General features: G+C 41.4%; 1 protein-coding gene across 7 annotated transcripts in view; it reads right to left on the bottom strand.

Moving 5' to 3' along the window:
- PLCH1 (phospholipase C eta 1) overlaps nucleotides 1–23637 on the bottom strand; it is a 944957-nt gene that overhangs the window by 484037 nt on the left and 437283 nt on the right. For all 7 annotated transcript variants that reach the window (XM_085634800.1, XM_085634805.1, XM_085634802.1 and 4 more), the window contains one exon: nucleotides 13457–13603. In XM_085634800.1, coding sequence (XP_085490926.1) covers nucleotides 13457–13603 — 147 coding nt within the window. The remainder of the gene's footprint in view (nucleotides 1–13456; nucleotides 13604–23637) is intronic.

The following is a 23637-nucleotide window of genomic DNA, read 5'->3' as shown; positions in this document are numbered from 1 at the left end:
TAACATCAAACAACTGATCTGCTTGGCACTGAATGCAGTCCACATGCTCATTAACATAACTGCTTGCAGGTTTATTATTTTTAATTCAATAGATTGATAAGCATTTGCTCTATAAGAACATGTACATATAGAAATTATTCTGAATTTATAATGTACAAATTAAAAATCAGTGCAACTCAAAATATCATAAAAAGTAACAGATCGGTGTTTATTCTTTATGTGCATTTTTTTATAGTTCACCCTTGACAGACCATTTTCCACAAGCAGTAGTGACACTATTTTGATCGCATTTGCTAAACAATCTTCTGATCCACACAGTGACCAAACTTGTTGCGCTTGTTCCTTTTTTCCTGACAGAATTTACATAGGTGTTCTTTCACATGAAGAGCCTGATTGGAATTGTATACATGAGTTAAACACGTCGGCTGTGGCTACATCATGTGAAAGTATACTTATTCTGAAGTTTTTACTTTGGGGTAAGAAAAAAAGCTATTTTATTCAGAACTACTTGCTGATTATTTGAAAGACATTTAGCAAGTGTTAAGAGCATCAATAACTGTTAAGGATGTTACAACCAGGGTGTCTACTATATTCCCATATCCTAAAGGTTTTTCATGTTTGTTATGTCTATATGTATACATTACTTGACCCCAATCAACTCTGCACGTCCATATTGTCACAGGGAGGTGGCTGAAAGGGAGATGCTGGAGAGAAGACATATTTTCTTTAAATAGCTAGGGCAACAGACAGTTTTTCGCTTGGGACTTTACTGAAATTGTCACTGTTGGCAAATATGGTAAGACTAATATCACTCAAAGAAGTGAGGCTGACTGCCGTGAAAGATAGATGAATAGAACTAAAGGATGCAAGTGATTGGTGAAATACTCAAATGGAGCACAAATAACTAAAGAACTCAATCATCTCTAAATGTCAAAATGTCACCTGATTTGGGACATGTTTGTGTCAACCGCTTACGCCTGGATGTCTTGCATCAAAGGTCTCAGAGTATGAAATTTTGTGAAAACTACTTCACTGTACGACATGCAGACATTATCTCTAATAAAAACAAGAACAGTGTTTCTTTGGTGAAAATAACCTAAGAAACCTTCACTGATGATTCAAACAAAGTGAGTAAACCTATATGTCCAGATCTTTGGATACAATTATATATTTGAATGTCAACGTAGACAAAACTTCCTGCCAAATGTCATTTTCACATTAACCTCTGTCATGGAAACTCTTCCAGATGTCAGACAGGCATGCCTTTCTCAATAACTATTGTGTGGTTCCAAGAAAGTTACCAAACCTGAAGAGTTAACCTCCACACATGAAGCACCACTGATGAAGAAGATCATCCTTTGAATGTAGTAACATCTTGATCTCACTAGATGGAAACATATGCCACTTTATGGATATATGTTCATATGAGGGATCACAGGTCCTTCAATCTAGTGTTTTCTGCTACTTCACACTGCTATGCCAGCAGCAGTACTCTTGAAGAGTTTAACTGGAGATCCAGAACAGAGAATCAAGACGCGCCAATCCATTTAAGCGGATTCAGGAATGTCCACGAGCCAGTGGAAAGGTGCCTCAGGATTTCCTTCACATTCTGGCACCTAGCATTTGGAATACAGCCAGTCTCTTGGTATTCAACTTCAGCCGCACCTGAGAAATTTGCAAGCTCCCATACAAAGATTCAGATTAAAGAGCCTGATTATTCGAAAATAAGAACTACTTGCTCACTTCTATGCAACAAAGTAGAAGAGAACACATTTACAGGGAAATAGAGTGAATGGTTGATTTCTTGGGGAAGACAAAGTCCCACTGTCTTGGAGAGATGGCAGGATGAGAGGTGCTGGATACAGGGCATCATGTTATTAGATAGCCAAAGTGAATTTCTCTTTTCTGAACTCGAATGGTGAAAATACTAACAATAACTTCACTTAGCTTGACTTCACTATCTGTGGTTAAAGAAAGACAGTTTTGGGCGCAGAAGCTTTGAGAGGAGATTGAAAGGCTACAGATTTGGGGTGGCTCAAATGGGAACAAACATCTAGTTCAATATCAAAACAAGCAGATTTTACAGCACACCACATTTAAAATGCACATCATCTCAAATGCATAGCCCCTGAAACACAAACTACGATTTTTTCATTCCAAATAACCAGGAATTCTACTGCAACTACATTGTTGAATATTAAATTATACCCATATACACACAAAACTGTACCACAATAGAAATAAATTAAATTAATGATGTGGCATTATGTGGGCATTGTATAATAAAAGCACATTTACCCAGTCATGACGGAAAATAAAGTGTTAAAATCTAGAGCATGCAGCTGTTTGAAGTGTGTATACGAAACATAATTCATATAGTTATGCTACCTATAGACAAGCTCATAGGTCTTGCTTACAAATTCCAAAGCGAAATAGGAGAAAGAAGCATTGATGGTGTGTAGTCATTATCCTGTAGCGTTTTGACTCAATAACCATAAAGTCTGCCGATAAAGGCGGCGCTGTGGTCTTAATGAACACCTGTGATTACGAAGCGGAGGTTATGAGGTTACTACAAGAAAGGAAAAATTATCAACCCCTTCTTAGAGATCCGGCAGATGAACTTCTAGATATGATTAGAGCCATGGTTTTGCAAGCGAAAGAAAAGAAGTGGATAACCAGCAAAGAGGCAGATTTTTTAATTAATATAAAGCCCAGAACACCGGTGTTTTATATTCTGCCTAAAATTCATAAGCCACAACGTCCACCGCCAGGGTGCCCGATAGTTTAGGGCATCTCCTCTGTTCTAGAACCTCTGTCACAGTTTGCAGATTTTGTTCTTACAGAGTCGGTGTTAAAAAGCCATCCTAGGTCCAGGACACCACTGACATTTTGAACATTCTTGAGGACATGGACTTTGATCCTTCACAACAGTTCCTAGTTACAATTGACATTGAGTATTTGTGCACTAGTATACCCCAAGAGGCGACGCTGGTGGCAGCAGCCTGCGCTCTTGGGGCTCAGGAGTGGTTCTACAATACCCCACAGTCGTTTGTGATGCAATGCGCTGAGTTAGCCCTGACTCATAACTAATTTTGCTATAAAAATTAGCTGTTTTTGCAGGTATCTGGTACATCTATGGGCGCAACTTTTGCGCCCAGTCTGGCCTGCATATATGTAGGCCAGTTTGAAGATCATCATCTATATCATCCATCTAACCCCTTCCAGAGCCATATTTATCTCTGGAAGAGGTATATTGATGATGTCCTGTGTGTTTGGTCTGGACCAGAAAGTCAGCTCTGTGAGTTTTTGGATTGGCTGAGTGGTCGTGACAAATGCTTGAGGTTCACATGGAACATAAGCAATGAAAGTGAGATTTATCTTGATTTGGATATTGGAGTAACAAACAATAAGCTAATCACAGGTGTGCATCAAAAACCAACGGATAAGAATTCCTTGTTGCACTATCAATCGTTCCACCCGAGAGCCCTCAGGAATAATCTCCCAGTTGGCCAGTTCCTTAGATACCGCAGGAAATGTTCTTACACTTATGATTATCTACAACAGTCTGAAAGCTTGACTGAGAAGCTAGTACAACGGGCCTATCCAAGGAGGATTGTCAACAGAGCCCGTAAAAGGGCCCATAACACTCCCCGGGAAGCACTTCTTGAAAAGAACTGTAAAGAATCTAATGATTGCCTGCCAGTCGTCCTGACCTTTGATCCCTTGTCTACAAAAATCTGACAGGCTATAAGAAAACATTGGTCTTGTTTTGACCAGAAGCATGATTATGCGGTCGACAAATGGTTAAGCATCACAATGTAGCTATTTACTGAAACCCCACGAGGATCGTTCTCTTCCTCCCCAAGACATGAGTGGTCTTTAAGGAGCTTTAACTGCTGTAGCAGCTGCTTGTTGCTTTCCAGGGTAGGCTTGTTGGCCAAGGCCCACTCATTAGATGGTGCTGACGATTCTGCTGAAAAGTAAGATGTCACCGTAATTGATTTGGTTTCTGTTCCTTTGTGTTTTAGAGAAAATGAAAGCTCACTCTTGCGGAGGTAGGGTGGAGGGGACGTGCCTTCTAATGAAAGCGGCAAAGTCTGGAAATGAAACCTGACCCAAAACAGATGGCAGCCTGCGCGCCGCCACTGCTGGCTTCTATTATATAATGCCAGTACAAAATCAGTTATCCCAGTGTGCAAGTGAAGGCGGGGCTGGAGTATGCTGCATCTTGGTGCAGAGTAACAGATGTTTATTGCCAACCAAATGAATGTTAATTAGTCCGTCGGCTTCTAGTAGGATGAAAGGCTGAGCAGACGCGCTAGGGTTCGAACCAGCAGTTGTGAGGTGAAACATAAGATTAATAGGTTGCTTGCCTTAAAGTTAAGATTGCATTATATAATGCCAGTACCAAATCAGAAAGCGAGCACAGTACAGAAAATCAGAAGCCGTGTGTGTAAGCAGAGGCCTCGCTACCTCTGCCTCGGCCGCCACTGTCAAACCACGATGCTGCTGCCTTCCTCCTTCTACAAGTCAACAGCAATGGGCCTAGCATGACAGCGAATGCACAAGTTTCTCATTGCAAACTGAGCATTGGCAGGGCTGTGCGTGTGCGTGTGGCATGTGAGTGGAGGGCTGGTTAAAAAGAATAGCGCGAGAGAAAAGTGGGGGCGAGTGATCACGGCAGCGCAGCAAACGCGCTAATTAAAAACAGATGGTGTTTTTGACCCCGAACAGATGGCGCCCCTGCTCGTAACCACAAGCCGTAGGTGGATACATTTCCTGGGAAAGGTGGGACATGCACCCGCCTTTGCCCAATTGCGTGCTGTCTTTTTAGAAAGACGTACGCAAAGCCCAATAGAAAAAATGCTAAAAAAAAAAAACACACAACGTGTGAAAAGTCCAGAGTGATTCCAGGAGGTCATTTCCCTGGGGCAGGGCATGCGCGCTGCACTAGGCTCAACCTAAAAAAGCATGGGTGTAACCTGCTTCTCTGTTTAATCAGCCAAACTATGAAACTCTAACCCCCAACATAAGATCCATGGATAACATTATCTTCAGAAAACTACTCCAGAATTAGCTCTTCCTCACATAACCACCATACGCAAACAAATATACAGCATATCTCTCTGTATTTAAGCATTTATTTGGACTATAGATATGTACCTAGATATGTGTATTGATTTGTATAAAATGTGCATAATTAGGCTTTTAAAAATATAGATATTGGTTAGTTCTGCTTAACAAATGTACTTAATAATTATGGTTACATTATTTTATGTTTTTAATATGTATATATGTGACTGCATAAATAGTAAATCTGTTATCATAACTAATTATGTACAATTGCTTCACTACTGAATTACAAAGAAATGAGAAAAAATAAATTAATTTGAAGTACAACAACATTTGAAAGCCAGAGTTTATTAAATGCATCTTTAATCTACATATATTACCTTCCTTATGCATATATATGCATCCCATGTATTTATGTATCTATATATTTATTACTTTGCTTCTAATTCAGCATAGCCAATGCGCAACCCTATTTCTCACCCTATACCACTCTCAATATATCCTCTACCTCAACTCTCTGACTCATCTCAAACCTCATTCTACTACTTTCCAATGCACTACCCTATTTCTCACGCTATACCTCTATCAATATATCCTCTACCTCCACTCTCTCATTCATCCCAAACCCCATACCACTACTATGATTCCCAAAATAACCCTTTCCAGACTCTTACCTTCTCTACCACTCCTTGTATCATCTCATACCTCTTTTACTATTCATATCTCCCAAACAAGCCTTTCTAAACCCTTCTCTGACTCTTTCCCCTCCACCTCCTCTTTACTCATCCCAAACCCCGTTCTACTGCTATGAACTCCCAAAAATAAATCATAAGCCTGCCCTCTTTTATCCTTCCACTATTCCTTTTCAATCCAAATAACAGACTAACATGTCCACCATTCTAATTGTATTTATCAATATACTAATTCCCACTAATCCTATTCGGGTTCTGGAGTAGCGTTATACTCACCAAAAAGCACTTCAACACATCATCAGGGGTTGCATGTACTATATAAATGCAATACTTTTCCTTCTTCTATCCCTCCACTATCCTTCTCAATCCAAATAACAGACAAACATATCCACCACTCAAATTACTTTCATATTTCACTATACTAATTCACCACTAATACTTTAGGGGAGCATGCTACTTGCGAAAAACGCGTCAACACCTCATAAGGGGTTGCAAGCACTATATCAATAGAAACCTTTTCCCTCTTCTAACCCTCCACTATCCTTCTCAAGCTAAGTAACTGACTAACCTATTCACTGCTCAAATTACTTCCATATTTTCACTATACTAATTCACCACTAATCCTTTATGGGTTCCGGAGTAGCATGCTACTCGCTGAAAAAGTGCTTCAACACCTCACCAGGGGTAGCAAACGCTAAATAAATGCAAACTTTTTTCCTCTTCTATCCCTCCACCATCCTTCTCAATCCAAATAACTAACTTATCCATCCCTCAAATTACTTTCGTATTTCACTATACTAATTCACCACTAATCCTTTATGGATTCCGGTATAGCGTGCTACTCGCAGAAAAAGCACTTCAACGCCTCGTCAGCAGCACTAAGAGCTATATAAATGCAATTACAATACAATAATGTCAGTACAGTTCTTACAGTTTTTACAAGCCAATGCTAGCACAAAACAAACACAAAGGTTGAGGCAGGCTAGCACTTGTATTTTAGCCCTTTCATGTTCAAGTGACAGCTCAGACTATGTGCCTTAACGATGGGAACATGATGTAAAGCATGTGATGTCAATGTCTAGTACAAAACTAATTTGACATATGACAAGAGAATGTATAAAAAAAACTAAAAAAACAACGAAGAGCAGTAATAGTATTAGCTCTACAGTATTCTGTTCAGAGGTTAGGATATTTATATTAAAGAGGTAAACATAATCTATACCATGTAGCAAAATAAACAATGAAGCAGGAGAAAAAACGATTTTAAAAAGTGAATCATACCACATATATATATATATAACCTCTTTGAGTTTGTGCTCCACAAACATGACAAATCAAATAACTTTTCTTTGACAGATATGGGTCATGATATGGTAGTTATTGAAGAAATCATTCTTGTAATTGGGAGGACACGTGCCAGTTTACCAGCCATTGTGCTGGGTTGATGGCCCCTTTGAATGGCTGCTTAAAAGTCTGGAGGGTATTTCGATAGTGGCAGTTATTGTTAGCAAGTGGTACTAAGTGCTAAAGGCAACATGTGTTGGCACTATTAAGACAGAACAAGAATTAATTTCCTTTTTTAACAACCTCTATCATTCAGAAATACATATTGTACTGTATTCATTATAGGAACGATAGCAGTAGAGTAATTCACTTTTCGATGTGATGATTGTGTCAAGTACATCTGAAATTCCCAGAAAGAAACAGTTTTTCTCTGTGGGTGGTGCAATGTAGAACTTATTTATTTCACTACACACTGATGGCTCTAAAATGTACACTTTGGGAAAGTCCAACGAGTATAAACAATACACATTATTGTACCAGCTCCCCAGTGATGTAAACAGAAGCAGATGGATGTTTTTCCGAAATCTCAGTAGAGGAAAATCTATTGGAAGCTTATTTTTGAAACCAGCAATCCAGTGCATCATTAAAGTAGTGAAATATATTTTTTAATATATATAAATAACCATGCCTACTACTGTGCAATGAAAGGCAGAATGTGCAAGTTGATTTTTAGGCCAACCCCAGCTGTCTGGTTCTGAAAAACATAATGTGGGCTTACCAAGTATGAACAAGGGCTTGTAGCCTATTCACTGATCACCGTTGGTTGACTTTCCTGTCACTTTAATTTGGCTGCTGCTTTTTTGATGGGTTTGTTGTTAGTCTTGTGTTTGTCCCTCTCATGGTGCATATCCCTTTTATCATCTTTTTGACTGCTTAGCTTCTATGCTTTATCTGCTCATTTTTAGGGAACTACTTTGTTTGTTTTTGGATAGGCACTGCATGAGAGTGCATGAGAGTGCATGTGTTTTCCAGAAGTCTCACTTGTGTGCTTTTGTCCTCCTCACTCTCCCTGCCCATTTGCTTCTCTCCACCACCCGCACTCTTCTTCCTCTCACTTGTCCGTGTGCTTCTGCCCTCCCTTGTACCAACATATTCCCTTTCGCCCATTGTCTCTCCCACTTGTTGCTTCTCCTTCCACCCACCTGCTGTGTTGCTTCTCCCAATGCCCACCTGCCATGTTGCTTCTGCCAACATCTGCCATGTTGCCATACACCATTCCTCCTTCCAACCAGCTCTCACATCCCACTTCTACATTAATGTTTTTTAAGCACTTTTTGCACTACATTTTGAACCAGCACTTTAGTGCTACTTTTTTTCAACTATCTCAAGTCCTTTTGTAGACACATGAGTTTTGAACACATGCATGCACCTACAAAATGATGCAGTGGTTGCGCCATCACATTTATTTTGCCATGCCACACAGCAGCCGCAATGCTGTACAGCATGCTAAAAAACATTAGCAATCAGTAGGTCTTATAGGTGAGACCTATTGGCTTTGCCAACGCTGGTTCTCCTTTAGCATGCACTTTTGGTACCACAAAACCATTTTCTAATAAAGAAAGATACAATCCTACACCCTATTCATGATCAAAATAAATCGGTATCGATTGTTTATCCCTCGATGTCAATTGGGTTTGATTGCAAATTGTTGTCTGCAATATTCGATATCAGTCATTTGTTACATGGTGGGACACTCATGATATAATCACGGGTCTTATGAACATCTGCGTAATGAGTGAAATTTTTGGGTGGATCTTAGACTGTTTTAGGAAGTTCTGGGTTGCATCGTCGATACTCAGAATTGATACACAATGCATGTAAAAATAGATGGTGGACCTTGCCTAGTGGGTATGTTCGAACAGAGTGGGAAGGTCTCCCCCTACCAGTCTCTTCCAATGATACACGTCGGCTAAAATGGCCTCGTGTACTGCCCAATCAAGACTCTATGGCTAGTATAAATATGGAGGTGGATAGAGCCATTGAGGCCTTGGAGCAGGTTGCTACTGTTACCCAGGGGTCGCAGGAAGCGACAACAATTCATGATACTCTCTTCCTAACTATTAAGTCACATTTCCAGAAGGTAGGTAGGAATAATAGTAGGGCCCCAAACAAGACTGCGAAATGGTACAATGCACAGTGCAGGATGGCAAGGCTAGCTCTGGGCAGTGCTATTAAGACTAGGGATCTGGCAGAAATTCGTGGCGCCAGAAGTAATTATAAAGATTGCATAGTCGCAGCAAAAAAGGAGTGGGATGAGAGGCACTGGAGAGAGCTACTGGAAACCTGCGGCTCCAAGGACTCCAGGCTTTTCTGGAGTATTGTTAAATGGGGGAGGGGTGGTGAGCCCGACTGCCCTAATAATAATGTCCAGGAGGAGGATTGGGTCAAATATTTGAAACCCCAATGTGCCAAATCTAATCCTGGCAGGGAGATGGATGGGTTTAGGGTTGTTTATCCCAAAGAGCCATTTTTTAGTCTCAAAGAGGTCCTGTTGGCATTAAGTGTAGCATCGTCGGGTAGAGCCCCTGGAATGGATGGGGTCCCAGTAGACCTTTTTACTAATGATAAGGAATGATGGGGTAGATACATCCTTCTCTTCGCTAATGCAGTTGCTCAAGGAGCACCGGTACCGATGAGTTGGAGGGGTGCAATCATCATTCCCATATTTAAGAAGGGCGATAGGGGGTTGCCTGGGAACTATCGGCCAATTAGCTTGATAGCGACCATACAAAAGGTTGTGGGGAGGATGGTGGTAAACAGGCTCATGGAATGGGTTGAAGAGCATAACGCACTATCACCCTTCCAAGCAGGGTTTCGGAGGGCCACTAGCACGATGGACCAGGTGTTTCGATTCTCTCTGGTACAGTGGCGGACTGTGGTACTTGGCGGAGGTAGCTTTTACGCTGCTTTTGTAGATTTGCGGGATGCCTTCGACCTGGTGCCTAGGTCCAAGCTGTGGTTTGAATTAAGAAGCCTGGATCTGCCTGATGATCTACTGACTATGGCTATGCGGCTACATGAGGCACACTTCGCCAGGATACAGTGGGGTAGGCAGGGTGAGACTACTGCTGATTTTCCGGTAGAACGGGGTGTGCGACAAGGGTGTGCGATGGCCCCGCTGCTCTTTTCACTATTTATTAATGGGGTAGTAGCCAGAATGCTATCTGTGAATGTGGACGCACCCTTGTTGGCGATCTTGATGTTTGCCGATGATACGCTGATCCTGTCAAAGACTCCCAGTGGTCTGCAAAGTGCCCTCTGTATTTTTGATGATTTTTGTAGGAATAATGGTTTGGAAGTTAACGTGGCAAAGACTAAACTTATGTTTTTTAATCCTCACCGTAGTGTCAGACCCAAGTTGTACTTGAGCCAACGCTCCCTAGATGCAGTCAGAGCCTTCACTTATCTGGGTATCTACATAACTGATGATTTAAGATGGGCTCAGCACATTGACTTGGCTGCTCTAAAGCATAGACAAGTGGCTGGAGTCCTTGGGCTTGAGCATAGTAAATCACAGTCAAAACCTATTGCACCAGTTTTGCAGGTGTACGAAGCAAAAACCCTGGGATCTGCACTGTATGGTGCAGAATTGTGGGGATTTGGTAACCTCAATTCGATGCAGATGTCTGAGAATAAGTTTTGTAGGTCATTAACCGGTCTCCCTAAAAGTACACCCCTGATCCCCCTCAGATATGACTTGGGAAGGAAGGCAGTAGGTGACCTGGCAAGGTTACGCCCGATTTTATACTGGAGGCGGCTTTGGACTACACCAGAACTTAAGCATTATGCCGAGGGCTTTGTAGCAGTGATCAAGGCCGATGTCTCCCATAAGATCCAATGGTTGAGTAAACTTAGAACATTGTTATGTGTGCTTGGGTTAAAGATGCTATGGGATACCCCATTAGAAGCATCCTTTTCTAGCAAGCAAGCAATCAAGGAGCTGTATTGGGCCCACGTGTTTGAGCAGGCATGGCGAAAATCTGATGCAGGTTCTATGTCTGGTCGTTTCTTGGAGGTTAAGCCCCTCCCTACACTAGAACTATTCTGGGATATTATAACTAACCCAAGGGATAGGAAACTTTTTTTTCAATTGAGGATAGGTGCCCTCCCCTTAAGGTCTTTAACCGGGAGGTGGAGGGGTTTTACCGATACTACCTGCCCTACCTGTGGAATTATAAAAGAGTCCATTGGGCACTTCTTGTTTTCCTGCAAAGCTTACGCAGCCCCACGGCGTATTTGGTTAGCACCGGCCTGTAAAAATTTAGGTGCTCCCAGCAGCTCTGTAGCTATGAGAATCATTTGAACTAGCTCCTGTCTCCAATTGACTGTACCGCTAAATTTTTGGGGTGGGCATGGTCCATTAGGCAGAGTGTCATTTTTTAGTAGCTATTTAATTAAAAGAACGTAATATTGGTTAATGTGCTAATGTATTGTGTTTAAATCTATCTTTTCGAATTTTGATTGTCTGTACATTTTCTGATGTATGATTTTAATAATGTTTTAAAAAAATTATGATTGTGTGTACTGCTTTTATGAGAATTTCTCGAATAAAGCTTCTTGAATTGAATTGCATGTAAAAATGTATAGTACCTACAGCATTCTAGTACCATTGTTACAATGTCCAACTTCAGTAAATATAGTTATTAATTAGAAAAAAAGGTTCTGCCGCAGTAAATATATTTATTGCATTCACAAAGGTTGTCAGACATAATTCCTTTGGCAAACATGTGAAAAAATTAGCTATTTGTTACATCTTATTCTACAGGACATAATGTATATTTTATCAGTAAAATATTATAACTTCCCAGGTCTATTTCTGCAATTCTTATTTTAAGTACGGAGAAAAAAGGTTTTAAAGATGATCACATTATGGAGGAGTTTGCCCTTATTGCATGGCGAAAGACTGTGTACTGTGGGGATATTTATTAGAAAATCACGAATGAGATGATTTCACACTGAATCATTTATGTACTGAAGATGTAAGTCATTTCTTGAAATAATGCATTGAAGTTTAATCACCAGGGGAAAGCCTCTGCTTCAGCCTGACAACTAGCATACTCTATCTGAAAGTGAACACTTTCAAATGTAAATAATGATAAAAGCAAGCAGCACGCAGTGCAGATAAGCGAGCCAGTATCAGACTTCAATACTTTGCCTAGGCCCCCATTTTGTGCTTTAATAGTTTAGTTTCAGAATCTTTGCTTACTTTGGTGCAGTGTGAAATGCACACCAATCAAACATCTAAATGTGGGTAAAAATATTCCCACTATGCACACATCCACGCATCTCAAGTGCAGCATTTCCACTGATGATGGTCAAATCTAATTCACACCAGTCACTTTTAAGGAATATATCCCTCAATATGGATTTTTCCTAGCAATTGATTCTTTAAGAGACAAGAAATATGGATTTGTTTCAAATAAAAAGTATAGGGAGTAGATACAATTACATTATTAATAACAATATACAGTTTTTGATGCTGAATTCTGCCAAAACTGGAATGCTTTCTTCCTCTCCCCACTATTCCCTGTTCAACTCAATCTCACTCCTCAAGGGCTCACTGATACTGAAACCATAAATGAAGATGGAGGTGTTCACGGCCAATATAGCCAAAGCAGCATGATTACAACTACTTATGGAAAATCTGCACTGATTCCATTCCACTTTGAAAATTCACTTGGCAACTTACTCATTTCAGAAGACTGCAATAGTCTACTGGTCGGCATCCCTCTCTCCCTTGGATAAGATTTTGAATTTTCCTACCCGAACAATATTCAATCTCCTCAGGTATTCCCAACCTCCATCTACCACCACCAAATAAGTAGGAAGGTTAAAGGCAAAAATTTGCCATTAGATTATTTGCTAATATTAGCATACAATATGCCACCCAGGCTATCTTCGAGATACGCCATCAGCCAATTCACCATCACATATATATCCAGTCCAATAATCAAACCATCTGTCTACACGTAAGTAACATTATGCCTCCAGTTTTCATGCCTTTCACCTGATAGGCACACTCCATCAGAATGCTGAAAGAACACCTATTGCAATAAGAGATACAAACTGAATAACCAGTCTACTGTATATAGCATATCATATAAAACAAAGATTTTTCCTTAGTTACAAATAGCTGTTCTTGTCTTCATTCTACATTTTGCTGTTACCAATCATATCCTTCTAATGTGGTGCTTTATCGTGACCAATCAATTGGGTTCAATATATTTGTTCAAATCAAACCTTTCTTAATCTAAGTACCCATTAAGATGCTATGCACAATTATGAATAAAATATTAGGGTTCCGCTGATTCATAAAAAAACTGTAATGCAAAGATGAACAATCTTACTTTTGGCCTTCTCACTTTTCCTGGACGGCCGCCATCTGATGCAGGTCCGGTGCTCATCCAGGTAAAATAGACGAACCAATCCCTTTGTTCCGCTCTTGAGTTTGATCATCTGAGTCCCAGACTGCATTACACTCATACATCTTTCAACTGAAAACAAGAACAACATGTCATTAACTTATGAAGAAAACATAATAGTCTAATAATAATTTGTCGCCAGAAGAGAAACTTTGATGGTGTTATCAATTTCAACATGTTATGAAACAGTAGAAATGAAAAAGCCACCAAAAGTCTTCACACTTAATTTAAAGAGTCCTTATGGCAAATGTGTGGTATTGCAAAAGCTGTGGATTGGAATTCAGGAGTTATGATTTCAAGCCCTGGTTTCTCAGTGCATAAGCATACAATTCTGAGCTATATACCTGAATTTGTTTGCCTTGTCCCTGAAGCCCACCTTTACAACTATGTAGGGGTGGGCGGAATTTGCGTAATCGCGTTATGCAAATCTCCGCGAAACGGTAAAAAATCTCCGCGAACACGCATAAATTCCACGAACACGCGGAATTGCTTGTTCGCGATACTTTTTTCCTGTTCGCGATCGCTGTTTGCGTGCTCGGGGTGAAATATCTCGCGAACACGCATATTGAGAACGCGAACAAGCAAAAAATGTCGCGAAGTCGCGGATCGCAGATTTTTGGGCAGTTTCGCGTTCTCCGCGGAACGCGAAATTACGCAAATTCCGCGACCGGAACGGAATTTGCCGCCCAGGCCTACAACTATGTAGTGACAACGAGTTACTACATGCAAGCACTATAACACAAATAACACAATTACCTCTGCAATGCAGTAAGCCACTATGAGGTAAGTCACAGCACATTACATTTACAATGCAGTTAAGGGTTTATATGTGGGTGGTGGTGTTGGAGGGGTTTATTAGGGTTCAGGAAAGGGTAGTGGTAAGGAGTAGTAAGGGGTTTTTTTGGGTTCAGGAACGGGTAGTCGTATGGAGTAGTAAGTGATTTTGGGGTTCAGATGGGTTTTGGTAAGGGGTTTTAAGGAGTTAGTGAGGTTTATGGCAGTTTAATCTAGAATATAAAAAATAGTACTTAAAAAATATATCTCTATTTGGCCAGATCGATGGTACGAAATGTGTCTGCCATATTTAAAGTGGGGGTTGTACATTGTGATAAATAAAATAATGTTCTGGAGATAAAATATGAGTGCAGCTGGTATTTACTGGGGTTTACTCCCATACAAATATAAACATATTAAATAGGGGGAAAAGCAGGGAGGATTTGCAAATATGGATTCACTGAAAAAGCCAAAGCTTAAGGGACGTTATAGCTAGGTGAATGTGTCAGTTAAAACACTGGCGTAATGAAACTTGAGGGGTCCTCACTGCATGGTACATGAAGGGGCCCTCTTCCGGACTAAATCGGGAGCTCTCCTGCCAGAGTACTGTGCTGAGGGGGCCCCATGGAACTTGGGGGCCTCCACCACACTGCGGGGACCTGTGTTACACCACTAAGTTAAAACATATTTTTAGTGGACAAAACTACTGAAAATCACCAGTTCTAGTTATCTCAAGTAACTTGTGTTTTTAAAGTAAGGCGGCAAACAGGTTGCATGCTCCACTACCAATTTCCAACTGAGTATTGTAGATGTTAACAAGGGCACCAAACAACAAATGTTTAGGTATATCCAATTCACCCCAAACAAGCCTCAGTTTGTCCTTAGCAATGATGGCCCACTCCAACCTCTTAACCCTCATAGCTTGAGGCAGTACAAACCTGGCAGGTTTTACACCACCCATCCACCAAATCCAAGGACATTTATATTGATACAACCATTTCCCACAAAGGTCACATGAAAATAGCGGATGCTTCAACTCTGTATATAAGGCAAAACAAAGTACTTCATTTTGCAACAAACTTGCATCTCTATGAGAGGATGAGAGCTTGAACTTCTATCCTCCCACAGATAGTTGGTGGCGATGTGCTACATGCTTGCCCTTTCAGAAACTACACCAAACAAACCTTATTCTAACACATCATATCAGTCTCCAAACAACTTCACTGACTGCCCCTCCCAGCACAAGTCCAACTCAAAGCACACTGTGTGATCTGTACAGTCATCTATACAACTCCACCGGACTATCGGACAATGTATTTTAACAGGCAGCAGAGTTCTAATAAAGAACCAGATAACTGACCTAACTCATACTGTGTGTCAGCACTAGCAGAGAAGCCGCAGGACAAATTAGCTTTAGAAACTTCCACTTTGTTTTGGAACAGGGTAAATATGTACATGCATAAGGTTATCACCTATGCTGCTGCAAGTTCTGAAACTATGGGTTGATTACGATTTTTCGTAATCAGTGGAGAACTGCAATCCACCAGGCTTCAATCTGTTTTAATATAGGTGAGTCCTTTTCCAGATACCCACATATATAAAGAGTTTATATTTTTCAAAAACTGTTTACTTATTGTGCGTTAATTACGTAGAGCTTCCCTTTCCTGGTTTGAACGTTTCTAAGAATAGTTAAACTGGTAGTGTGTATAATAGAAACCATGTACTTACAATGTATTGAACCCAGACAAATTCTTAGTGTGTAATAGACAAAGCAACAATCAATTTGACCTTCATTGTTCATATGTATGCAAACTTTCATGTACTCTGAACTGTGTAGTAAAGTCCAAAACACAACCACACCACGAGACAGGAAACAATTTGTATCTTTACAACAAAACAAAAACAAGCACAGTCTGGAACAGGAAGTGGATATAAAAGGGTGGAGGACTTGTTCCCTAGGGTTATACACTAAGGGTTGTGTATCTCACGTGCACTGTGGCTCAATTTTAATTACCCAAATGTATGACAACTGTTTCTGTAACCCATATATTCATGTCTGACCAAGAATGGTTACAGTTTGGACGGAAACGTCCTCTCCATGATAGAGACGTGTACCCCAGTCCTGAGTGCCCAACTGTACTTCTGTCCGGATCCCGAATGGTGATTTATTTTTGTCATAGGCACACACTGATCATGAATGTCCACTATAACATAGGCCTGTCTCACGGATTGCAGGTTGTTGGACCAGGAGAGCCCAAAGCACAACCCTCTACTGCCTTCATGACGAGTAAAGCAGCACAAGTGGACTAATGACAGCATATTGTGTAGTAATCAGTATTAGTATCAGGATCTTTTTACCCTGTGTCACTGGATGGAGGTCTACAGACTCAGTCACCTTTTTAAAAGTTCTACTGCTGTGTGCTTAACTCACCCTTGGCCTACATCAGGTAAGTTGTGGAGTGCGGCGCAGCTCAGGATTAGTGACTCAGTGTTAGTTGTATGTGTACCTGGGAAGGGTAGAGAACAAGGACGGAGTAGTATTGTGCAGTGCATGTGTGGTTAGTACATGTATTGGGTGTATGTATGTAGGGAGAAATACATTATATGAGAGATATAGTGTTGTGCGGTGCATGTGTGGGTAAAGCATGTGCAGAGTGTATGTGTGCTTGTGTGGAGTACAATATGATGGGAGAAGTGTTGTAGAGCGTGCACATATTGAGTGTGCATGCTGGCAGTGTGTGTGTTTTTAAAGAGCACACCCTGGCTAAATACTGAACAGCTTCAGTGCTTAACAGCACACACAGACTGTGTGTTCTGGATGCATGGGTAAATGTAAGGGTACAATGCACAGAGAACAGTGCTGGACTGGAAGCACAATGAGTAAGTGTGCTGGCAATGATACATTGTAAGGAGGACCCTAGGGTCCATTTTGAGAAGCCCAGGCCTGTATGATACAGACATGAGGAGTGGAATACCCCTCGAAAGATTTGTGAATTGCTGCATTCCTGCAAGGTGGGTGGGGACAAACCGGAGGAAAAAGGAAGAGACTTCCTTTACATTTGAAAAGATTGCTCTTTGCTTCACTGATAGATCACAAGGAAGGCACCTGGACACATCTCAGAAAGGGAAATGGGGCTGATAAGGGAATCAAAGAGTACGACTGGGAGTCTGGGATTAACCTTTTGATGCACATATCACTGTGGCTGACTTCCAAGTGTGAACTCTGGTCACTCCGATGAATTGTGTTAAAGACAATCAGCTACGGAGTCGTGCCTGCTGTGAAAGACATCTTTCATGTTGGAAGATGAAAAGAGGAAGTGCCCACTTGAAAAGGAGAAGTGTCCACTTCAAAAGAAGCAGAACCCACAACATAAAAGTTCAATTACCCAGACTGTAAATCATATTTGCCGTCAGGAAAAGAACTATAAAATGGGGAGGTTGAGTCTCAAAACATTTGTCATCTGCCAAGCAGCCAAGATGGGCTGTGTGAGAAGGGAAGGCTCTGTAAGACTTGTGTCTATAACTAGGACTGGGGACCATGGCCTGCTCATCTCCGAGTGAGGGGGCATGACCAAGGTAACTGTGTACCCTGTGAGGAAGAGGAGAGTGTTGGGGGGAGCAAGGTCCTGTGGGGAGCCCTACTATGAGGACTTCCTGTGTGAAGATTTGGCTGAGCACCGATGGGGCTGTGTCTTGTGTGCAATATTGTTTTCAGAAACCCACATATGCCGGTAGAGGGCCGTGTGCAGGCCATGCTACATCTGTACTGCCATGCTGACTCGTGTTCCAGAGGCAGCCACTGGTAAAGTTACCACTTCAATGAAGGGGAAGGGCAAGAGCTGTGACTGTCTGGGCCGGGGCACATGTGGTGAGAGAGCCTCTCCCTGAATAACCCCATACAACTGCATCCCCCTATGCCAGCATGAGCTGCCGGTACCCAAAGGATTTCAGCCACCGCCTGAATAAGAGACTGAGGCTACGATCCACGAGTTGGACACACACTGCGCGGGAACTGCCCCTACTTACCACTAAGAAATGCTAGAGATGATGTGGGTGGCGTCGCACCATCACTGGCTCCAGTCGGGAGCGCAGGAAAGGATTCCTCCCCTCATTGAGTAATGTCAACTTACTGTGGCTTCGCGAGCAGGGAGCTGCTCTGACATCTGGGAGACCTCAGGCAGCACCGCACAGGAGAGAAAGCCTGCGCTGTCAACAGCCCAACCTCTCCAAACTAAGCAGGACTCGCAGATGCACATTTGAAGGTGCCTGCTGAATCATGGAACTCTTCTGTGCTGCAAGTGCAGAAAAGACACAAACTTGGACCACTGGGCCCGGAGGAACTCGCTGCTATCTGCACTGTAGCACCATGGACACTTTTGACTACATTCCTGAAGGGTCAAAAGGGATAACTCTTGAGTGTGGTCTACTAGCTTGCACTCCCTGATGCAATCACCAGTGAATGGGGAATAACTCTTAACATGTTACAAGCAGAAGGATGGGACAGGGATTCACCTGATAACTACTAGAGCCCCTATCTCAAGAGGGATTGTGTTATTGCATTGAATGGTGCCTTTCTTTTCCTATGTAGAGTTGCAAATAAAATACTACTATTTCTCATAAAAGCAAGTATTTGACTGTACATTGATCCATTGTTCCTACTGTTTGTATTTTAAGTTATAATTTGCGTTCACTGACCTATATTTACATCCCCCAAGGGAGCCTTGACTGCTAGAACACAGCTACAACTGAGAGTCAAGTGCAGAAGGGGCACTGGGCCCAGTTGGGCGGGATCTATAGTAGGCCTGGCCCTGGGACATCAGAAGTAAAAGGACTCAACCACCACGGTTGTGCCCAGTAGCCCCTGTGGGCCCCATGGCCCTGTGAAAGAGGTTCTGACAGGTATTTGTCTTTAAAACAGAAATAATTAACTTTGAAAGCAATAATTTCCATGGTATACAAGAGATACCTTTATTTATGCAAAGAAATATATTTACAATGTATTAATATGCATTTACTTACATTTTACAAACAATACAATTTACTTTTATGCAGTGAGGTGCATAACAAACGGCAGGAAACTTAAAACACAAGATCTATCTTCATTTAGCTTCCTTCCTTTTTCAATAATCAATCCGTATGCATTAGATGGAGGAATGAGTAGGAAAAAAAAAAGAAACAAAGTCTTGTCTGAACAACTTGCAAAAGAAACAAAAGTCTCATCTGAACAACGTGCAAAAGTGACCTTATATATAGATCATGACACTTAATTTCATGATTACACTGGTTATTCCGGTTTCATTCAATTAATTACAAATCATTTGAAACAAAGAAATTGAAAGTTCATACATATTATCCAATAGTTGCAAAAAATAAATCTGCATAACCTTACTGAGCACAAACAGAGGACATACTAAATTGTTCTATGCCAACACCACTGTGTGCAACAAGTGTTTCATTAGATGAAACCGATCGCAATATCACTGAAGACCACTGAGCAGATCCCGTAAAAAGCGGGTTTATCCTGGAAAAATTGACTGTCACAGCCCCTGGTTTGACAAAATGACTAGAGTCTAAACATCAAGGGCCACATGTATCAAGCATTTTTGTGTTCACACAAACGGGCTGATTCGCAGAATCGGCCCATTTGTGTATGCAAAAAAATGCGTTTCACATGTGTCAAACTCTATTTTGTGATTCTTTTTTTTAAAGAAAACTTTATTGAAAGTTGTGCACATCAGGTTGCAAGGTATTCAAGCAACACTTCCGCATATAACAAGAGAAAGTAGAAATGCCTAGTCAGTTATCAATCTCAAAAGGCAATTGTACAATAGCGGCACACCATTAATCGTAAGGAGGAGTGGCAGGATACGGAGCATGGGAGGGTAGAGAGGGGCATCGGGCGGGGTGCCAGCAGAGGGGGCGCAAGGGAGCAGCAGGGAGAGCAGGGTGGGGTACTACGGACCAGCGCCGGTGGCCACCGCGGAAAATATTTTGCGATTCTGTAGCCTGTTACCGAATTGCAAATTAGGTTTGCGATTTACTATTTGGATGGGGTGTGTTTAGGGCATTCCTTCCAAAAAGCGAATTGTAATGGAATGTTTTGTGACTGTGAATGCAGTCGCAAAACATTTGCATTTTACCACCTACTTCAAGTAGCAGGCAACCCATTCTCAAATGAGAATGGGTCCCCAAGGGACCCCTTCCCTTTGGTAACAGCAGCGAAAAATGATTTTTCAGAGCAGGCATAGGTCCCACGGACTACTGTCTGCTCTTAGAATATGAAAAGAAAACTTTTCTTTTTTCTTTTTCAAATGCAACCTGTTTTCCTTTAAGGAAAATGGGTTGCATTTAAAAAAAAAGTTTGCTTTATTTAAAAGCAATCATGGACATGGTGGTCTGCTGATCCCAGCAGGCCACCATCCCCGTGATTTTAGCAATTCCGAATGGGTCGCACATTGCGACTTACCTCATTAATATTCATGAGGTAGGCCATTTGTGACCCCGGAGGAATCACACAAAGTGTTCAACACACTTTCATACATGCCATTTTGCAATTTCCTAATTGCGAATCACAAGGATTCACAATTAGGGTATCGCAAAATGGTTCCTACATAAATCTAACCCTATGTTATCAGGCAATGGACATTTAACCGTACCATGTTTCTGCAAAGAACAGAATTCGACTCAGTTGTCTTTCATGATATTGCAATTTGTTTTATCGAACGAAACACTTCCTACACATAGTGGTGCTGGGATAGCACAATTTATACAGATTCATGTTTTGCCGCTAATGTGTACGAACTTCCAGTTTCTTTGTTTCAAATGATTTGCAAATAATTGAATGAAAGAGGATAAACCACTTTGATCAGGAAATCAAGTTGCTTGATCTATATATAAAGTCACTTCTGCAAATGGTTCAGGCAAGGTCATTTCTTAAATGTTTTCTACTTTATTAGTGATCCAACATCGCTTGCATGTAAGGACCCAAACCCTCTTGTTAGATGGAGGAATGAACATGCCATTTATGTTTACCATAGTGTTCCTAGTTTTAGATTTTAATACATGGGTGAAACGAAGTGACCAAGATGGTTCTTGATCTGGCAAAACAGGCAGGACATGCATCCTAAAAAACACTCTTCTCAGGCTGCAGTACCAATAAACAGAACAATTAGCTACATAGTCTGCTCATCTCCTGCAGATTCTTTAATAACAAATTCTGTCAATTCCACAGCTCTTGTTCCAATATAGAAAGTTAGAATTCTAGTTTTTTGTAAGAGCTCTGTGGTGAAGTTACAGACGAAAACTGCAGAATCAACTGCTACTATTCATATGAAAAGTATTTGTTTCAATCAACAAACGAGGAAGCTATTTAAGAATTTTCACAAAGTTAGATCACAATTCAGCTTTCTGGTCCATAATAACCTAACATTTCCATTAAAAGATCATCAGAGAGCACTATCCTCTCTCAGAGAAGATGCATCAAATCCCAGGAGGAGAGCAACCTTTTTGAAATGGCGAAAATCCATGCCTTAAAATTACACACAATGGCTGAAATCTCATTGCATCACCAATGACTAATTATAATTGTGACTGAAAGTAAGTATCATGTGTTTTCGTTTACTTAAGTGCATTTAAAAAATGTCTGGTTTGCCCTATGGGAAAAATTGTGCCTTACCAGAAAAAATAATGCAATAATTAATTATCCTTCATGTATAATACAATAACAAAGATCTTTAAAAAAGGCTGTGATCCACACCCACAATTTCAAAGGTTGGATTTCCAAAAAACATTATCATTCAAGATGGAGGGGAGTCCCAGTTAGTTAATGACCCGGACTGGAATGAGGCCCAGTGCCATCTCAAAAAGACTATTCAAGAGTGCGCTCATCTCATTGTGGGGTTCTGTTGGGTGATCCTACACGTCCGATACCAATATGTAGGCTTCAGCCTTGTTGCCTTCATTGCTGGATGATCCGGAATTCTGCTCTACTTTTCACAATTATTTCTCCAACCGTTTTAATCTCAATCAAAACACAGCATCTACTCAGGCCATAGAGTGGGAAACGTTTACGGTCACTATTAGAAGGTTTTGCGTCAATGAGATAGTCAGAGCCCATAGAGTGCTAGATGTAGAACTGAAGACCAGTGACATCCATTCCTCCATATGAGATCTCCCTCCTTCACCTAGAAAACCAAGCTGTCATTCGTTTTAATCACACACAAACCTTTCTTGCGGTACCAGCAAAACACTGCTTGCTTGAATGGCTCAACTGTATCAATTATACCATACATGTAGACAAAATCCACACACTTCTCGCTTGGCTATTTAATCAGAAACAACCCCACCTTTCAATTCCTTCTAGATAATTCACCAGCAACGTGTATGCACACAAGCAGGCTGGAATTCACACTGCCCTTATTAACCATCATCAAAACATATACACTGCTGACCAGACTGACTACCGCACACACATAGCAGCCCTTTTCCCTTTTTCGTTGATGTCCCCTGTGCCAAGTCACTCTAGAACAGCCTCAGGAGCCATGACTTCTATGGAATTAAAGGAAGCAATATGTTCTCTGGCTACTAACAAAACCCCAAATGGAATTTATCTGGCTTTCTCTGACCTCCTTTCTCCATGATTTTAGCCAATGTGCGAGACAACAATGGGGGATGAGTGCCTCCCTCAGTCCCTTGAAATAAGCCCTACTTATATCCATACCTAAGCTGGACAGAGACATGCCATACATATCCTCATACAGACCATTAAGATAACTATTACTGACTATAGAAGGTGCTATCAGAGGGCCTGCTGCCATTGATCCCTCAACTGGTACACCCTGATCAAAACAGCTCTGTGCCTTTTAAGAGCCAGGATTAAAGAGGCTAGCCTAGAGTTAGGCCCTGGGTAGCTTTCATAGTCCTCGATCTTGAAATAGGGCTTGATTCCCTGGACTGGACTTGGTTGGGAAATCTCATAATACGCGTGATCCAGCTTCTTTACACTGCTCCAATGGCGTGCGTTCAGACAGGGAGACTTCACAGACACAATTGCTACTCTTAGGGGCATCAAAGAGGGTGGCCCATTGTCCCCCCTTCTCTTTGCTCTGTCGCTGAAGCCAGTGGCTATTGCCTTGCGTTCGGGGGGGGGGGGGGGTCACTGGGACATTCCACTAGGGACCAAACCTATTCTGTTTCGATCTACATTGGCGATAGGTCACTTTATGTCAGAGATAAAAGGCCTCAACACATAATGCCTTCACAAGGGCTTTCACATCAACTGGTAGAAATTATTCTGTTCCCTCTTCCTCCGGAAGCTACAGAGGTTGGACTAG

The sequence above is a fragment of the Triturus cristatus genome, chromosome 11 (genome assembly GCF_964204655.1).
Source record: "Triturus cristatus chromosome 11, aTriCri1.1, whole genome shotgun sequence".
Classification (NCBI taxonomy): domain Eukaryota; kingdom Metazoa; phylum Chordata; class Amphibia; order Caudata; family Salamandridae; genus Triturus; species Triturus cristatus.
This window is presented reverse-complemented; position numbering and strand designations above follow the sequence as displayed.